The 14,741-nt window shown below is 34.8% G+C and overlaps 1 protein-coding gene across 1 annotated transcript; it reads right to left on the bottom strand.

Moving 5' to 3' along the window:
* Positions 1 to 1,371: 1,371 nt before the first annotated feature.
* LOC130748609 (tRNA (guanine(37)-N1)-methyltransferase 1) lies at positions 1,372 to 8,934 on the bottom strand. The gene is made up of 9 exons (XM_057601841.1): positions 8,044 to 8,934; positions 6,325 to 6,423; positions 5,666 to 5,785; positions 5,400 to 5,566; positions 4,699 to 4,769; positions 3,422 to 3,564; positions 2,797 to 2,908; positions 1,942 to 2,054; positions 1,372 to 1,800 (listed from the first exon to the last, which is right to left on the bottom strand). Exons 1-9 carry the CDS (start codon positions 8,908 to 8,910, stop codon positions 1,657 to 1,659), a joined length of 1,836 nt encoding a protein of 611 aa, XP_057457824.1. The 5' UTR covers positions 8,911 to 8,934; the 3' UTR covers positions 1,372 to 1,656.
* Positions 8,935 to 14,741: the final 5,807 nt, after the last annotated feature.

The raw sequence follows: 14,741 nt of genomic DNA, 5'->3' as shown, positions 1-14,741 counted from the left end.
GAGATAGATGGGACGTGGACTTAACAGACAGAGTGAATGGTTTTTTTAAATTTAATTCAGTAAAATTATTTTCATAAATTAATGTATGATAGTGTATATGCATTAAATTTATTTAAATTTTTACTAATTAGTAATTAGTTTTTAGTAGTGAGGAATTTGTTTTCGTCACTAAAATTTGCCTTTATAAAAAATGGGGTGGAGTGTAGATTTTTAAAAAGAATGGGGTGGAGTGTCATTCTTGCAAATCTTGAGGGGGGTGAGTGTATTTTACTCAATTATAATCCTTATTTATATTGATAAGGATCACCTATATCTAATTAAATAAAGAAACGTATCGAGGAATATAAAGAAACTAATCCACATTACCGTATACTCTTAATATATAATTTCATAATTACCTAGTTTTTTTAAACATAATAATTACCTAGTTTCTTCTTTTTTAAAAATAATTACCGAGTTTCTTACTTACCTATAATATATTTTCTTATCTTATTATACAGATTTAGTTTCCCTTATACCTTGGTTCTCCAATATTCTCCCTGTAATATATTTTCCTAATATGGTTATTGAGATTTATCCTTATATCCAAATTCTCCAATAATAAGCTCCAACAGATAGCTACTAAATTAAAGCCCCGTTTGGGAAAACAGGTTAATTAAGCGCTTATGATCATAAGCGACCATAAGCGATTATAACATAAGCACTTATTCATAAACTATTTTCAAATTTTTATTGAAATAAATGGAAAATAAACCATATATAAGCATAAGCTATTCTGAATAGCTTATGAAAATAAGCTCAAAACAGCTTATGGCCTAAGCTGTTTGCATAAGTTCTCCCAAACGAGGCCTAAAAATGCATATTGTATGTGCATCAAAGTTCACGCCCAACTCTATTTTTTTTTTGTCAAAGCCCAACTATTTTCTAAACGTGCAAATAAATTGTGTAAATCACCATGGGTTGGTAATAGCTTATGAAAATAAGCTCAAAACAGCTTATGGCCTAAGCTGTTTGCATAAACTCTCCCAAACGGGGCCTAAAAATCCATATTGTATGTGCATCAAAGTTCACGCCCAACTCTATTTTTTTTTTGTCAAAGCCCAACTCTTTTCCAAACGTGCAAATAAATTGTGTAAATCACCATGGGCTGGTCAGGCCATTCAACATAGTCTTTTTTTTTTTGTCTTTTAGAAGCAAAACATAGTCTAGTTGCTACAGTGCCAACTTTTCAAAAGAAAAAACAGGTTACTACAGTGCCTGCATTCATTTCTTTTATTGAAAACGATAAAATAAAAAATATGGCAAAATTTTGAGGTTTTCTTCTATTATCAAGAATTTTAACTGAGATGGTACATGCAAAGGGAGCACTAGTTGACTAGCAATAGCAATCCAGGCTATATGCTTAGATCTATCACGGAATTAGTCAAAAGCTCGCCAGGAGCTTTTACAATTCAATACAGGTATATGATGGAATTTATTTTTTAAATATCTACTAATTGGTTATGCTAGAGACCCCTAGTTCTTGAAAAATAAATTTAAATTACATATATACATTATCAATTTAGATAACTACATTTCAAAAAAAAAAATGTAAATAACTAACGTAATGGGAACAAAATTTACTGTGTAATGACTAAATGGCAATCCAAAAATTGCTCAAGTATCAACTGCGGTTTTAGCAAATGCTACACTTTTGGGGAGAATAAATGATGCGCACAACATCCATTTTCCAGGAGCAACAAGTCGTACCCGTCGCATTTCTACATTGACTGCCACTTCTAGCAGCGCAATTCTTATTCTCTGCATCATAAGTGCCTTGTTAAAATATTGTCTCCAATGCAAAAGGTATACATAACACAAGCATAGCAGCAAAGGTCAAATTTGAATGATTTGTAAAGAGTCTATAAGACCCCATAGAAGTTTAGAGTTTCGGTAACCAACCTCATGAAAATCAAATTCTGGATCTCGTGCTTTGGAGAATCCATAAACATGGATCATTGGCAAAGTAAATTCCCCATCCTTAGGTCTATCTTTGTATATTCCCCGAAATGCATCTGCAGGGGAAGTAGACAATCCAGAAATTAAATCCGGCTATCATAAGAAGTTTAACCATACGGAAAGGAACTGTAAAACCATAACAGCATGACTAAAGCCACTCAGAACTCTACTGATCATTGCATGAGTTCAACTCATCCAAGCAATAATACTCGAATCAATAATCTCATATTGAAAGACAAATTAGTTCTCCACTAACACAAGAACAATCATAAAACCAACGACCCTATACCCAGCAATTATGAAGTAAGGTTATCACATGCAAAAACAAAGGAGTAGGATTGTTGGTGCAAGTATAAATGCTTTTACTCACTAGCTGATTGTTGAACTACAACTCTGTTTGTGTAGTTCAATTCAATAGAAAACATCAGATACTGCAGTGCAGATTCTCTAACTAAGTTCTTCAACCTATTGAGACATACAGCATTTTTTGGTCTCATGCCATTCCTTTCAACATCTAGGCATGATGGCAGGTCTTTATATATAAACTATAATGCATGAGGGAGGGATCAAAAGTAGGACCTACCCAACCCTCACTCTAATCAGAAATACTTGAAACAACAGTCCAAGTTAGACACGTCATCATCCATGACTTAGGAAAAGATTATGGAAAAACTGAAAAACCTAACATATCTAACTATATCATGCAGAAAAGATGTGTGCAATAGATCAAATCAAACATATGGATATAAAAAAATATAGTACAGATAAAGAAAGAATGACCCAGAAAGAAAAAGCAACCTAGAAATTCTGCAGCATCATTTGGCAAGTTCATAACCACTTGTGTGATGGACTGAGCTTTATCACTGGCATATATAGCCTTAATGAACCTTCTTCCATCCATGTTAAAGACCTAGAGAAACAATCGAAATCCTTAATTTGGTAGAAAATTCCATAAAGAAAGGGTCAAATGCAACTTATGTCTCAGTTCTACATGTGAAAAAGACGTATCATGTAACTCATTCTTTTTAATCATTAGCCACCAGCATCCAATGAAGCATGGACATTTCAAGAAAGGAGTTGTGTGCAGCCAAGTATTGGACACTTGTATCAGACAACACAATATTTCAATGTTTTGCATTTCAGTGTTTCTTTGAAATGAAAACAAATGATCTGTTTCATTTCAATGATGATAAAACATTCAAGATAATCCATAACACTTTAAAAAAAGTAAAAATTTCCAAAAAAAAATGTTGCGGAAAAAATTAATTTACAATACTTTAATATAAACCAAGAAATAGCATCTACAAATCCTAAATTGGAATACATTTCTAACATAGCGTTAGATTTTTATTTTTGCATATATAAAAGCTGATAAAACATCTTCAAGAGGAATAGAAGATAGTCACTCAACAAGCAACCTTACCTTAATCTTCCTCTCAAGTTTATTTAGAACACTATTTCTTTCCAGATACTCAATGGCATATGGATTCAAGTCATTAGCATAAACACGCTTAACTATTCTTGCTGCAGATATGGCTAAGGGACCAACTCCAGAGAAAACATCACCTGTCAATTGAATATATAATGAAGTTCATGTTTCATGCGTAAGCAAGTCACGGATATTTTTCTTAATAAATAACATACAGAAGCACATATTTAACATTTCAGCAACTAAAGATACAAACATATGTTATTGCAAGTAAAGAAAGATTTTGAAGAACCAACCAGGACATGTTTGCACCATATTCAACAGTGGTCCATTAATTCTTGCTTTCAATTTCATTTTCATTCAGACTTTGCAATTTGCATCATAAGAACTTCAATTTTAACAGTTCCCATTTTCCTTTTTCTTAAATCAAGGCCATAAGTTATGAAGTTAAAATTACCATCAGACAATATTTAAACTCCAAGCATTTTTCACCATTCTCACTCATACAGTTATACTGCATATCAAATCCACAATGAGCCCTCAAGCATTGCCTCTTTATGCCACCACTAAGATATTCCCTCTGTCTCGCTCTTTACACACACACACACATATGGAATGTAACAGGTGAGAGGAGTGTTTATCATTAGAGATGTGACCACTAAACCACTTTAAATCTCAATCACCCATGTATTATTGTATGGTCACAATATGTTCATTTATTCAAAATCCCATAGCAAAGAAAAAAGAACCTGTTAGGATCAAGGGTAGACCTATTGTCTCGCAAGTCTATGTTAGGAGACAAAATAAGGATTAGTTAGTCCATGTTTAGGACTGACTTAGAATAAATACTTTCTTAAAGGACTAGTTTGTAATATAGCAAACTAGGATATAAATAGCTTTACTGTCAGTGAGAAGTTAGTTTTGGAAACAGTTGAGTCTTGAACTGAATTGAGGAATTCAGTTAGCTAGAGAGAGAAAGCGGTTTCTCTTCCAAACTGTATCCAAGCTTGTTCTTCAAGAAATCCAAATCTTCTCTGATCTCAATTGCATTTTCCTTCTCTGTTCTTGATTTTTTCCCCAATTACTGTTAACCTAGATCTACCAGTTCTAACAGAACCAAATTTCATCATCAGTGTATGACATCAGGTTGCTGTGACCAGCCAACTTCAACAATTGGGATGGGAAAGACAATGATCAGAAGACATGAAAAGTGAAGTATAACTAGCATAGGTAGGCTAATATAATAATCTTAACAATAAGGTACTACATACAGATAACATCATTTCGTGTAAAGCCACTCAGAAGCCTTTGCCTTTCAGTTGCAAGCCTAGAATTCCAATATCTGCATAGAAAGAAAATGAAAAAATATTGATAACTGATACTTTTACATTAATTCTTTCACCTAATTTCTCTCTCTAGAGTATATTTTGAAATTTGAAAAAAAAATAGTCATGTTATATTTCTAGATTCAATGAATAGGTGCTACAAGTAATTGATTCAGAAGCAACGATAAATGGTCCCCAAGGTCAAATTTTAAACGTATAACATTCAAAACATGACAGCCTAAAATGTAGGAAGTAACATTGCAGGTTCACACGATTTTTTTCCACATATAACATATACATGAAGGTATCAATACACATAACTATATCTGCATCAATATTTACAGAAATGGCAGAGACCCACACCTGCCTGAGAAAATATGATACAAAAAATTTCAACATATAAGTCAAAATCAAGATTCCTTAATCGCTTCAAACCTTCATGCAACTTTCAGAACTGGTAAGGGTATAATAGCCTTTTCATGGTATAATGGTGCTACTTGTACAGAAATACAAATGAGAAGATCAAATTAAGACATAACTATGACTGTTAAACAAACTTCATGTTCATGAAATGATATTAATTGAGCAACAAGTAAAGCAAGCCTGTCAATTGCTATACATTGGTCAATGATGGAAATAGAGCATACACTGTTGCTAAGTCAACCTGAAAGCGAATTCCATTCTCAACTACTGTAGTCACAAGAGAGTGGTTTCCTGCTAAAACCTCAAGCTGCATGGTCCTGTACTCATTTTGAATGGAATCAATCTTGTTCACAACTGTTTTTATCTTTGGCTTATTTTTATCCAGTACAACCTGAACGCAATTTCATACATTAACACAGATAAGAATTTGCAATACAACCTTACTTTACACATTTAAACATGGTAACCAAAATTATTTCCAAACAAGAACCTTTGCTATAAGCTTCTTGTATGGTAAATGTTCCTCTCTCAAATTCAGGTGTGCAATATGACCAACAGTCTCAAAAGCTGATGGAACAACCATACCCTCAGGCAGTAACACCTCCAAGGTCTGCAGCAATCATATAAGACCCACAATTTATGTTATACTCACACTTTGAAATTGAATAAACAAAATCAATGGAAATACGAACACATGCACACAAGTTTCTTGGCCTCATACTTAAATAAAGATTTGGAGTTGAAAAATAATTGTAGACGATAATCAGCAGTTGGTTATAATGTAAAATCCAATTTTCACAAACTAACGAAAATCTTTAGTTGTGTTAAAATTGATACAGCTATCAGACTATCCTCTATCTAATTCAACTCTCCAATAACTAAAACACAAAAACCATATTACTTTGTTTTGAAGCACCTGTTCCACTTAAATTAAACATGACAGCAAAGAGTACATTTTACATTTTAACAGCTATAGGACTATCCTCTCTGTAGTTCAACTCTCCAATAAATGAAACAAAACTACCATATTACTTTGTTTTGAAACGCCCATCCCACTAAGTTAATTATGACAGTGAAGAGTGCAATTTATCATGCACGTACAGCCAAAAACAGATTAAGTTTATAGGAGATTGTCTTGGTAAAATATACCTCATTCATCTGCCAGTAATCATAAAACAATTTTAGCCTGCATCTAACTAGCTCAAAAGTCAAAGTTGTACTCTTTTCCGTGTACTCCTTCAAGACAGCCTGAAGACAGGATAAAATTTGAGCCATGTCATATGTGAACAGAAGAGATGTCACATACCCAAAACACAGATTGAACAAATTTTCATGATAAGTAGAAAGGAAAACATGAGTATAACTGTGATCAGTCCCATTTGTAAACTAAGAGATGGGACATCAAATAACAAGGAGATATACAACAACAGATAAATAGTTTGTGATGATAATTAGAAATTAAAGATATATCGTTAACTGTTCAGTACTTCACCTTGAACTACTACTTCAACTGTTTTTTTAAACTTAGACAAGAGCCCTAAAAATAATATTGACGCTGAGGTCCTTAAGTAATATCATTTATGATGCTTTAAGGTACGATATAACATCAAAATACTTTGTGAAGTGTAGATTAAATGTTACCATGTCGAATTTAGTTCCTTTATGTCGAGGTTACACATGACCTTGTCATATTGGAATTTTGTGTCTATCTCTCTCTTCATGTATATTAGTAAGTGGGGGCCTATGAATATTTAAGAAGAAAGGGATAGACACAAACTTTAACATGACAATAACATGCCATATAAGAGGATCCAAATCCAGATCCTCATTACTGCTAAAGGACATCCTAAATTGAGCGAGCCCTGAAAAATAATCCCCTATACACTGTAGCTGAAGAAAATAACTATTATCATTTTCAGAAAAACCATTACATCTAAAGAATTCAGATAAAGGTCCTGCTCTGTCCAACAAAATGATTAACGAAGCACTCTCCGCATTGATAAAGACAGATTTAACGATTTTCAAAAAAGAAGTTTCCCCTAATAATTTAGATAAGGTCCTGCGGTCAAACAAAAAGACTAGCCTTTGATTATATGCAACTTTGCTCACATGCAATGACTGATTGGCACTGATAGAGGTTGGTCATATTTAAAGTCGACTAACCTAATGTGAAATCGCAATGTTATCTGTTCAAATCCCAGAGTCAACATTTTAAAAAGGACTTTACCTAACCCCATTACTGACTTGACTTCCAAGGATTGGTCTCACAACTATGACTGTAGGATTATTCAGTGAATGAAAAAACATGAAGGATCTGATACTTAGCAATTCTTCAATGAAAAGGCCAAAATCAGCCTGCTAAAGGAAGCCAGTGTGGTGCTAAAGGAAGCCAGTGTGGCTGAACATCTTGAGGTAAATCTAGTCAACTTTTGAACCAGAAATTACCATCATCGCCAAAATACCTACCTTCTCAGAGTCAATGCCAGATTATTTACAATGAAAATTGCTCGAGAAACAAGTCTACCACTACCAAGTACCAGTCCACTAGTTAAAACATGCTGATAGTATGTGGACAACCAGTGAACACACAATCCAAAGGACACGACCCTAGAAGCTACACATTGTGGCTTTTCCCTAAAAGGGATTTTGGAGCTCCCAACCACAGAACCATACACGCTCTTAATCCTTAATCATCATAATCACCATCTTTTTCTTCACATTTAAAGTTAAAACTAAAGCGCCAAGCAACGAAACCTTAACAATACAACACAACCAGAGAAGCAAAAAAAAATTGCAGCCAAAAGAATTGACATAGCAAGGGTATGCAAAAAGCTTGCCACTGAAAAGCTTGGAAGAACAAAGGGTTACCTTTATCGCCTCAGGTAGCTCCTCCACGCCATGACCGGCGAACCGTTCATCCAAAAGCAACAACCTCGTGGAACCCCTCCATTTCCTCCTCCCAAATCCTTCACCTAACAACTTCCTCAAACCACCATCTTCTTCCTCCTCCTCATCATCATCAACAACCTCAACCGCCGCAAAATCGTTCTTCCCAGAGCCCTTTCTCCCTTCAACTTCAACCACTTTATCATTCCCCTCTTCCTCCTCCTCCTCCTTCTTCTTCTTCTTATTCCTATTCGGCCTCGAAATCTTCGCCAGGTTCCGGAAATTGACAAACCCGCGACTGTTGAACGTGTTCGCAAGCTTCTCCCGGTACAGCACAGGGCTCAAAACCTCGCCGTCGCCGTCCGCTTTGCCGTGAACGCGCCGCTGCAACGAGACGAGAGCGCTTCCTTCTTGTTCTTCTTCTCCGCCGTCGTCACCGTTGGGTAAGAGGGGTGCGAGGTTGGGGTCGATGTCGTCGCCGGGGACGCGAGCGATGTTGCGAATGCGAGGCCAGTTGAGGAGGTGGCCGCGGAGGCGGTTCTCTAAGGCGGAGCACTCGGCGGAAGGGACGCGGAGCGCGGCGAGGTCGTAGATTCTGGTGAAGGTTTCTTCGCGGAGAACGACGTCGTTTTGGGGTAGAGGGAGTTGGTGTTGAGATTGGGATTGGGATGGGGTGGTTCCTTTGTAGAGGGAAGGTCCATAGGAGAGTGTGGTGGTGGTGAAGTGTTTGATAGAGAATGTGGTGGGAAGGGAAAGGGAAGGTTTGTGAGTGATGGGGAAAATGAGTTTGGAAGGAAGATGAACAAGATGAAGATGGGGCTTTAGGAATAGGCTTGCCATCATCATCATGGATTCATTGTACTCATTTGGGTGATGGGGTTTTAACACTCTTGAGTGAGGAGTATTTGACTTGTCTAAAGTCAATATAATTCCATGTAATCAAAACATGTTTTTTTTTCGAAAGCAGAATAATATTAATGAGGAAATAGTCAAGAGATGTACAAACCCTCCTCACATGGGCACAAAAAATCAATAAGAACACCCCTAACCCAACCAAAGCCAAAAAAACCTCACCAATAGAGGAAAAGAAGCCCAAAGAACCTCACAAAAACCTCCCAAAACCCCCCAAAGACATACAACACCCAAAAACAAACCTTCCCTACTCAATCCCTAAGAAGACCTTCTCGCCATGATTTGAGAAGCAATCTGGGAGAGGGCAGCAGAATCTGAGCAATCATACTCCATGCCCAATCGCTTCCCCATCATCAAGGCACTTCGTGCTCTGGTCAAGACTCCATAAGGATTCGACAGCTCTGCCGGTAGCACCATCAGCTCTCTCTCGGTTGACTCCGAACCATCTCCTTCCAGTAATCAAAACATGTTATCACACTAAAAATATTAGTGCACATTCTATATATATATATATATATAGTTATCATTGATTCAGGTAAGAGACCTAGATACCAAATCCTAGCAAACCTAGAAAGGAGAAATAATAATATCGTGTAATAATGAGTGGATCTCATTTAGAATGAGTGACCTCCCCTTTTATAGTAGGGTGGTTGAAAACCCTAATGTTAGCCTAATTGAGTTCTTGGGCTTTATAAATCATCGGCCCAAAGAGTTGGTCGTCCTACGGAGGCCTTGCCTAATTGTCCTATAGTCACGCCGACTCTAACTCTAGGCGGGTCCTATTAGTGACACACTGTGTGTCACCGAAAAATATAAAAATTAACCCATGATAGAAGGTTGGGGTGATCGAGAATATATATACTTATAATTGCAATTTAGTCATATTGTATTTTTTTATATTTACATATCAGTTCAATTCACAATGATAGTGTGCATTTGTACAGGTATTTAGTTTAAAAAGAGCGTCTTACAGGATTTTGCATTTAAGCATTGTTGAGCATCTTAAAGCATGTTGGAGCGCGGATAGAGTTATTATTTCGTTTAGGTAGCGGTATTTAGAATCATACATCTCATATATCGAATCGGTTGACTAACTCTTTGAAGACACAGTGGACTTTATTCGTCATTGTTTGGCTATAGTTTGAAGTATGAATTTGAATGTCATTTTGAACTTGGAAATGGTAAAGTTGGTTTCACCTAAAATCACCAATTTATTGTGTGGGTGTGAGAAGTAGTAGTTCAGTATTGATTTAGGGTTTTCCGGGGGAAAGAATGATTTCAAAGACTATATCGAAAGAAATAGAAGCCGAGAGTGTTAAGAAGAAGAGTTTAGTAGCAGAGCAGTGGGAAAGAAATTAACTGCAATTGGTTCTATCCCAAATTCTCAAGTAATTGTTGTCTTTATTCATTCTCTATCTTACCTTTTGCACAAATTATTTTAGCATGTTCATTTATGTATCTCTGTGATTCTAATCTCATTATGCATTTCAAACTTTGTAATCAGATTGTTGAGCATAAATAAGAAAATCAAATACAATTTACTAGTTCTGACAATCCCATATGAAACGAATATTTTTGTAGATATTTCTTTAGAATAGGTCTTAGTTTTTTTTTTATTTGATAAATTTTAGTTATTATATATTGTTAAGAGAAAAAATCAAATAAATAACAAGGTGAGTCAGATAAGTAACTCACAGTTCGTTCCAAAGTGAATCGTATAAATGGTCGCTGAAGTTGTAGGCATCGGTCATTTTCGTCCCTGAACTTCAGAAATGGCTCAAAAGCCCTCGAAGTTGAAAACATCGGTCACATTAGTCCTTTTACACATTTTTCGTTCGTCCCTGGGACGGAAAAGTCCATGTGTCACGTTATGTGCCACGTGGGTTTCAATTTGGTCCCTGACATTATCAATTTAGTCCCTGAAAAAAAAATCAATTCAAAAAAAAAATAACATTATTTTGTGTCTACCTGTGCTGCAGAGCTGGTGATACCATGTGATCTCCTTGTGTTGTGCAGTTGTGATGCTATATGTAGGATGAGAATTAATTTTGTTATATATTAAGGTCTGTTTGATGATTTGGATGATAGACTCTCACCATATCCTGTGTTTGAGCTACATAGGATAATAACAGGATATGATACATAATTAATTAGAAAAATGTATCAAATTTGTCATTTGAATAAAAAATACATTTAAAAATTGATTCTTTAAATTATCATTTTAAAAAGTGATTATTATATTTATTTATTTATTTTTACAATTTCGTCAATGAGCATATATATGTTTTAAAATAACTATCAGTAAATTAATTTTATTGATTAGCTTTTTTAAGGGAATCAAATTTAATTAAAATTATGTAGTCAATCAATTATTTTTAACTTAGTTGTGACAAGTGATAAAAAATTAAAAATAGAGGTTAAATAAATATTAATAAAATATTAATTTCTCCAAAGTACATTATGTTTAAATTATTATATAAGTAGATAAATGATTTTAATAATTGATGATAATAGAAAATTACTCTATTACTATTGATAAATTAATGTTTATAAGTAAGTAGTCTATTTTACTATTAATGAAAAATTATTTATTTATTTTTAATTTAATTAAAAATAATATTTTTCTAATTATTAATTAATATCATTATATATTGAAATAAATTAATTTGAGGTTCAGATACCAAAAGAGAATATATAACTGTTATCTTATCATATCATGTCAGGATAAGTTCTATCATAACTCCCCCCTAATGATAGTTTTTACACATGATAGACTAGACAAGATAAGGGACAAGATAATGTTATCATATCTTATTGACGCAACAAACACCCGATAACAACATGATATGATTACTATCAAAGTCAAAGGTGTCTTGGCTGATTTTGTAATAGATATGAAGATACAAATGGCTAAGGAGAAAGGACATACATGTATAAAGGGTAAAGTGAAGTATTCTACTGCTTAGCGTACTCATGTTTTCTTATTTTTTAAAGGCTTAAGGGGTCCAAAGGCCCTTGAGATTACAAAGGGAATCAAATCCAGGACCTAGAAAACTATTTCATCAAATTGGGTCCCTAAAAAAAATTTAATTCAATTAAGGCCAAATGTTGCCACAGTTCAATTTTGTCCTAGTCACCTTTACCACGTGGCTTTTTATTTTATTTTTAATAGAAAAATTATAAAACTTATTTTTTTATTTCCAACTCATATATTAAAGCATAAATAAAAAAAATAAAAAACTTAATAAAATCTCTAATCAAAACAAAAACCTAATCTAATCAATTTAGCCCCAAATCTAACCTAATCTAAAAAAAAATTCAACCCAGATTTTTTTTTAAACACCTCAACCCAGACTAACATTAACAAAAGGTAAAAAAAAAAACATTCACCATGAACATTCATCTTCTTCCAACCCAGAGAAACTAGAGATCTAGCATCTACTCACATACAACAACAACCCCTACTCACATACAACAACATCACCATGAACATTCATCTTCTATCTCTCTCTCTCTCTCTCTCTTTCTGAAACTCTGGAGAAGGTTCTCTTTATCCTTCAACAAAGCCACCAGATCTTGCGTACTCGCGGTAGCTCTCTTCACGGCGGCGAGAGCATACCTTCACCGCAGCGCGCCACCATCTCCATCACCACTTTCTTCATCATCTGAAACCCGAGCCTCGCTCCTGATCCAAATCACGGCCGCCGCCACCTCTTCGAAGTCATGCGCCGCCGTCATCATCTCCTCTTCCTCTGAAACCCACTGCAACCACCGTTCTTTACCCGATCTGAGACCTCCAACCACAAAATCGAAGCCTCCTTTCCTTCTCCCCTTCCTTTGGAAACCACAATCACCCCCTTTTCTTTACCAGATCTGTGCTTCCTTGTTATTGATAAAGTGGAATAAATAATTGGGTGATGGTGGTGTGTGGGTTGGAGATGGCGTGAAAAGGTTGGTGATGGTTGTGGGTGGGTTGAAGGTGGGTTCTGGGTGATGGGTTCTAAGTTGGGGGTGTCGTGGAGAGGTTGGTGATGGTGGTGGGTGGGTTGGAGTGGGTTCTGTGTTCTGGGTGGTGGTGGTGGCTTGGAGAGTGGTTGGTGATGGTGGTGGGTTCTGTGTTGGTGATGAATTTAGGGTTTTTCAATTTCATTCATATGGATTTGATTTTGTTTAGTTTAGGTTATTGTTTAGATTTGGGATTTATATTTAGATTAGGATTTTATTAAGGTTTTTTTTTTTCTGCTTATTACTAACTTGGAATTTTAATTTTAATTAATTTTTCTAATTAAAAAAAATAAAAAAGCCATGTAGTAACGGTGACTAGGACAAAATTGAGTTGTGACAACATTTGACCTTAATTGAATTTAAAAAAAAAAAATTAGGGACCCAATTTGATGAAATAATTTTCTAGGTCCTGGAACTGATTCCCTTTGTAATCTCAGGGGCCTTTGGACCCTTTAAGCCCTTTTTAAATTATAGAACTATTTTGGTTTCAATGAATATGAACTCTAATTTCATGGAAATACTTGTAAATTATAAACTATGAAGATCTAATTTCATATTTGTGTATTACAATCTGACTTTTTTTTTTTTTTTTTTTATCTTAATTGCATTATAAGATTGTTGCTCTCCTCCTCTATTTGTCCTTGACAAAGAATTTGACAGTGATCAAGGCACACATGGCCATGTTATAGTATCCACTAAAATCTTTTACTCTTTTATGTTTTCAAATGTTTGTTTTGCTTGCAAAGAAATTTCTCTAAAGATTTTGATTTTGAGTGTTGTTTTGCTCATATTCATGAATTTTGATGTGCAGTTTTGTGCTTGGAGCATTGTTTTGTAGCTCTGTAAAGTGTTAAGTCTTGAGAGTTTATAGTCTTTTTATTTATAAACATATTACTAGTAAGATATCAAGATATCAAAATAGTGCTTAAGAAACATTGAAAAAAGTAACATTATATTTGGGCTTAAAGTGGCCAAGCTTGTTTTAAAATGAGCAACCATTACTTTGCAGATTGTTTTTTGGTTGACTGCTTAAAAAACCCTAAGGTCATGGCTGAAAGTTTGAGTATTAGAAAGGAAGTATGATAGAATTTTTTCTCCAACGGTAAATTAGAAAGATCGAAGAAAGAAACAGTGAAGAACGAACTCCATATTTTGAGTTTGCCTGTGCTGCAGAGCTGGTGATTGTTGAAAGATTTTTACTTAACAACTTCTGAATCCCTCAAGATTCAATTGTAGTATAGTAAAGGGTTTTTATCGTCCCCAGGGAATTGGAATACAATGCCGTTCTTTAGCTAAATTACTTAAGCAATGGATTAAAAGTTGATTGAGGGTTGTTTCGATTACCGATCAATAGCATATGGAGAAACACAACAAATAATAGTACAAAGGATTGTAAACAAATTGAGACAATGGTTGGGATCGGGTTTCATCAATCGACTTCGCTGTATTCTATGACTTCACATACAAACCATGATTTATGATTGATTTCATCACACCATTTCTTAACTTCATCATAGTTCTCTAATGACAAAGATTATCAAATCACTTCCTAACTATCAATTCCTTGAATAAATTAGAAGCAAGAAGCATTAAACTTAGGTGTTCTTTGACTCTTGAACTAACTCTATTCCTAGAACTTAGATTCAAGAGATGGGTTTATCTATTTCAGATTCAAGAACAAAGTTTCCACTAAGCAATCAAATCAAATATCAAGCTCTAGTTGATCAATCTAAAACTAGCATTAAGAGCAAGATGACCCATTG

The sequence above is a fragment of the Lotus japonicus genome, chromosome 3, assembly GCF_012489685.1.
Source record: "Lotus japonicus ecotype B-129 chromosome 3, LjGifu_v1.2".
NCBI lineage: Eukaryota > Viridiplantae > Streptophyta > Magnoliopsida > Fabales > Fabaceae > Lotus > Lotus japonicus.
This window is presented reverse-complemented; position numbering and strand designations above follow the sequence as displayed.

What these genes read in the sequence shown, in the direction of transcription:
- LOC130748609 (XM_057601841.1), bottom strand. Translation starts at nt 8,910, where the DNA reads ATGATGATGATGGCAAGCCTATTCCTAAAGCCCCATCTTCATCTTGTT. An exon ending in ATTACTGGCAGATGAATGAG is followed by an intron (nt 5,786 to 6,324) that starts GTATATTTTACC and finishes TGATTGCTGCAG; the next exon opens with ACCTTGGAGGTGTTACTGCC. An exon ending in CAGAATTTGATTTTCATGAG is followed by an intron (nt 1,801 to 1,941) that starts GTTGGTTACCGA and finishes CTTATGATGCAG; the next exon opens with AGAATAAGAATTGCGCTGCT.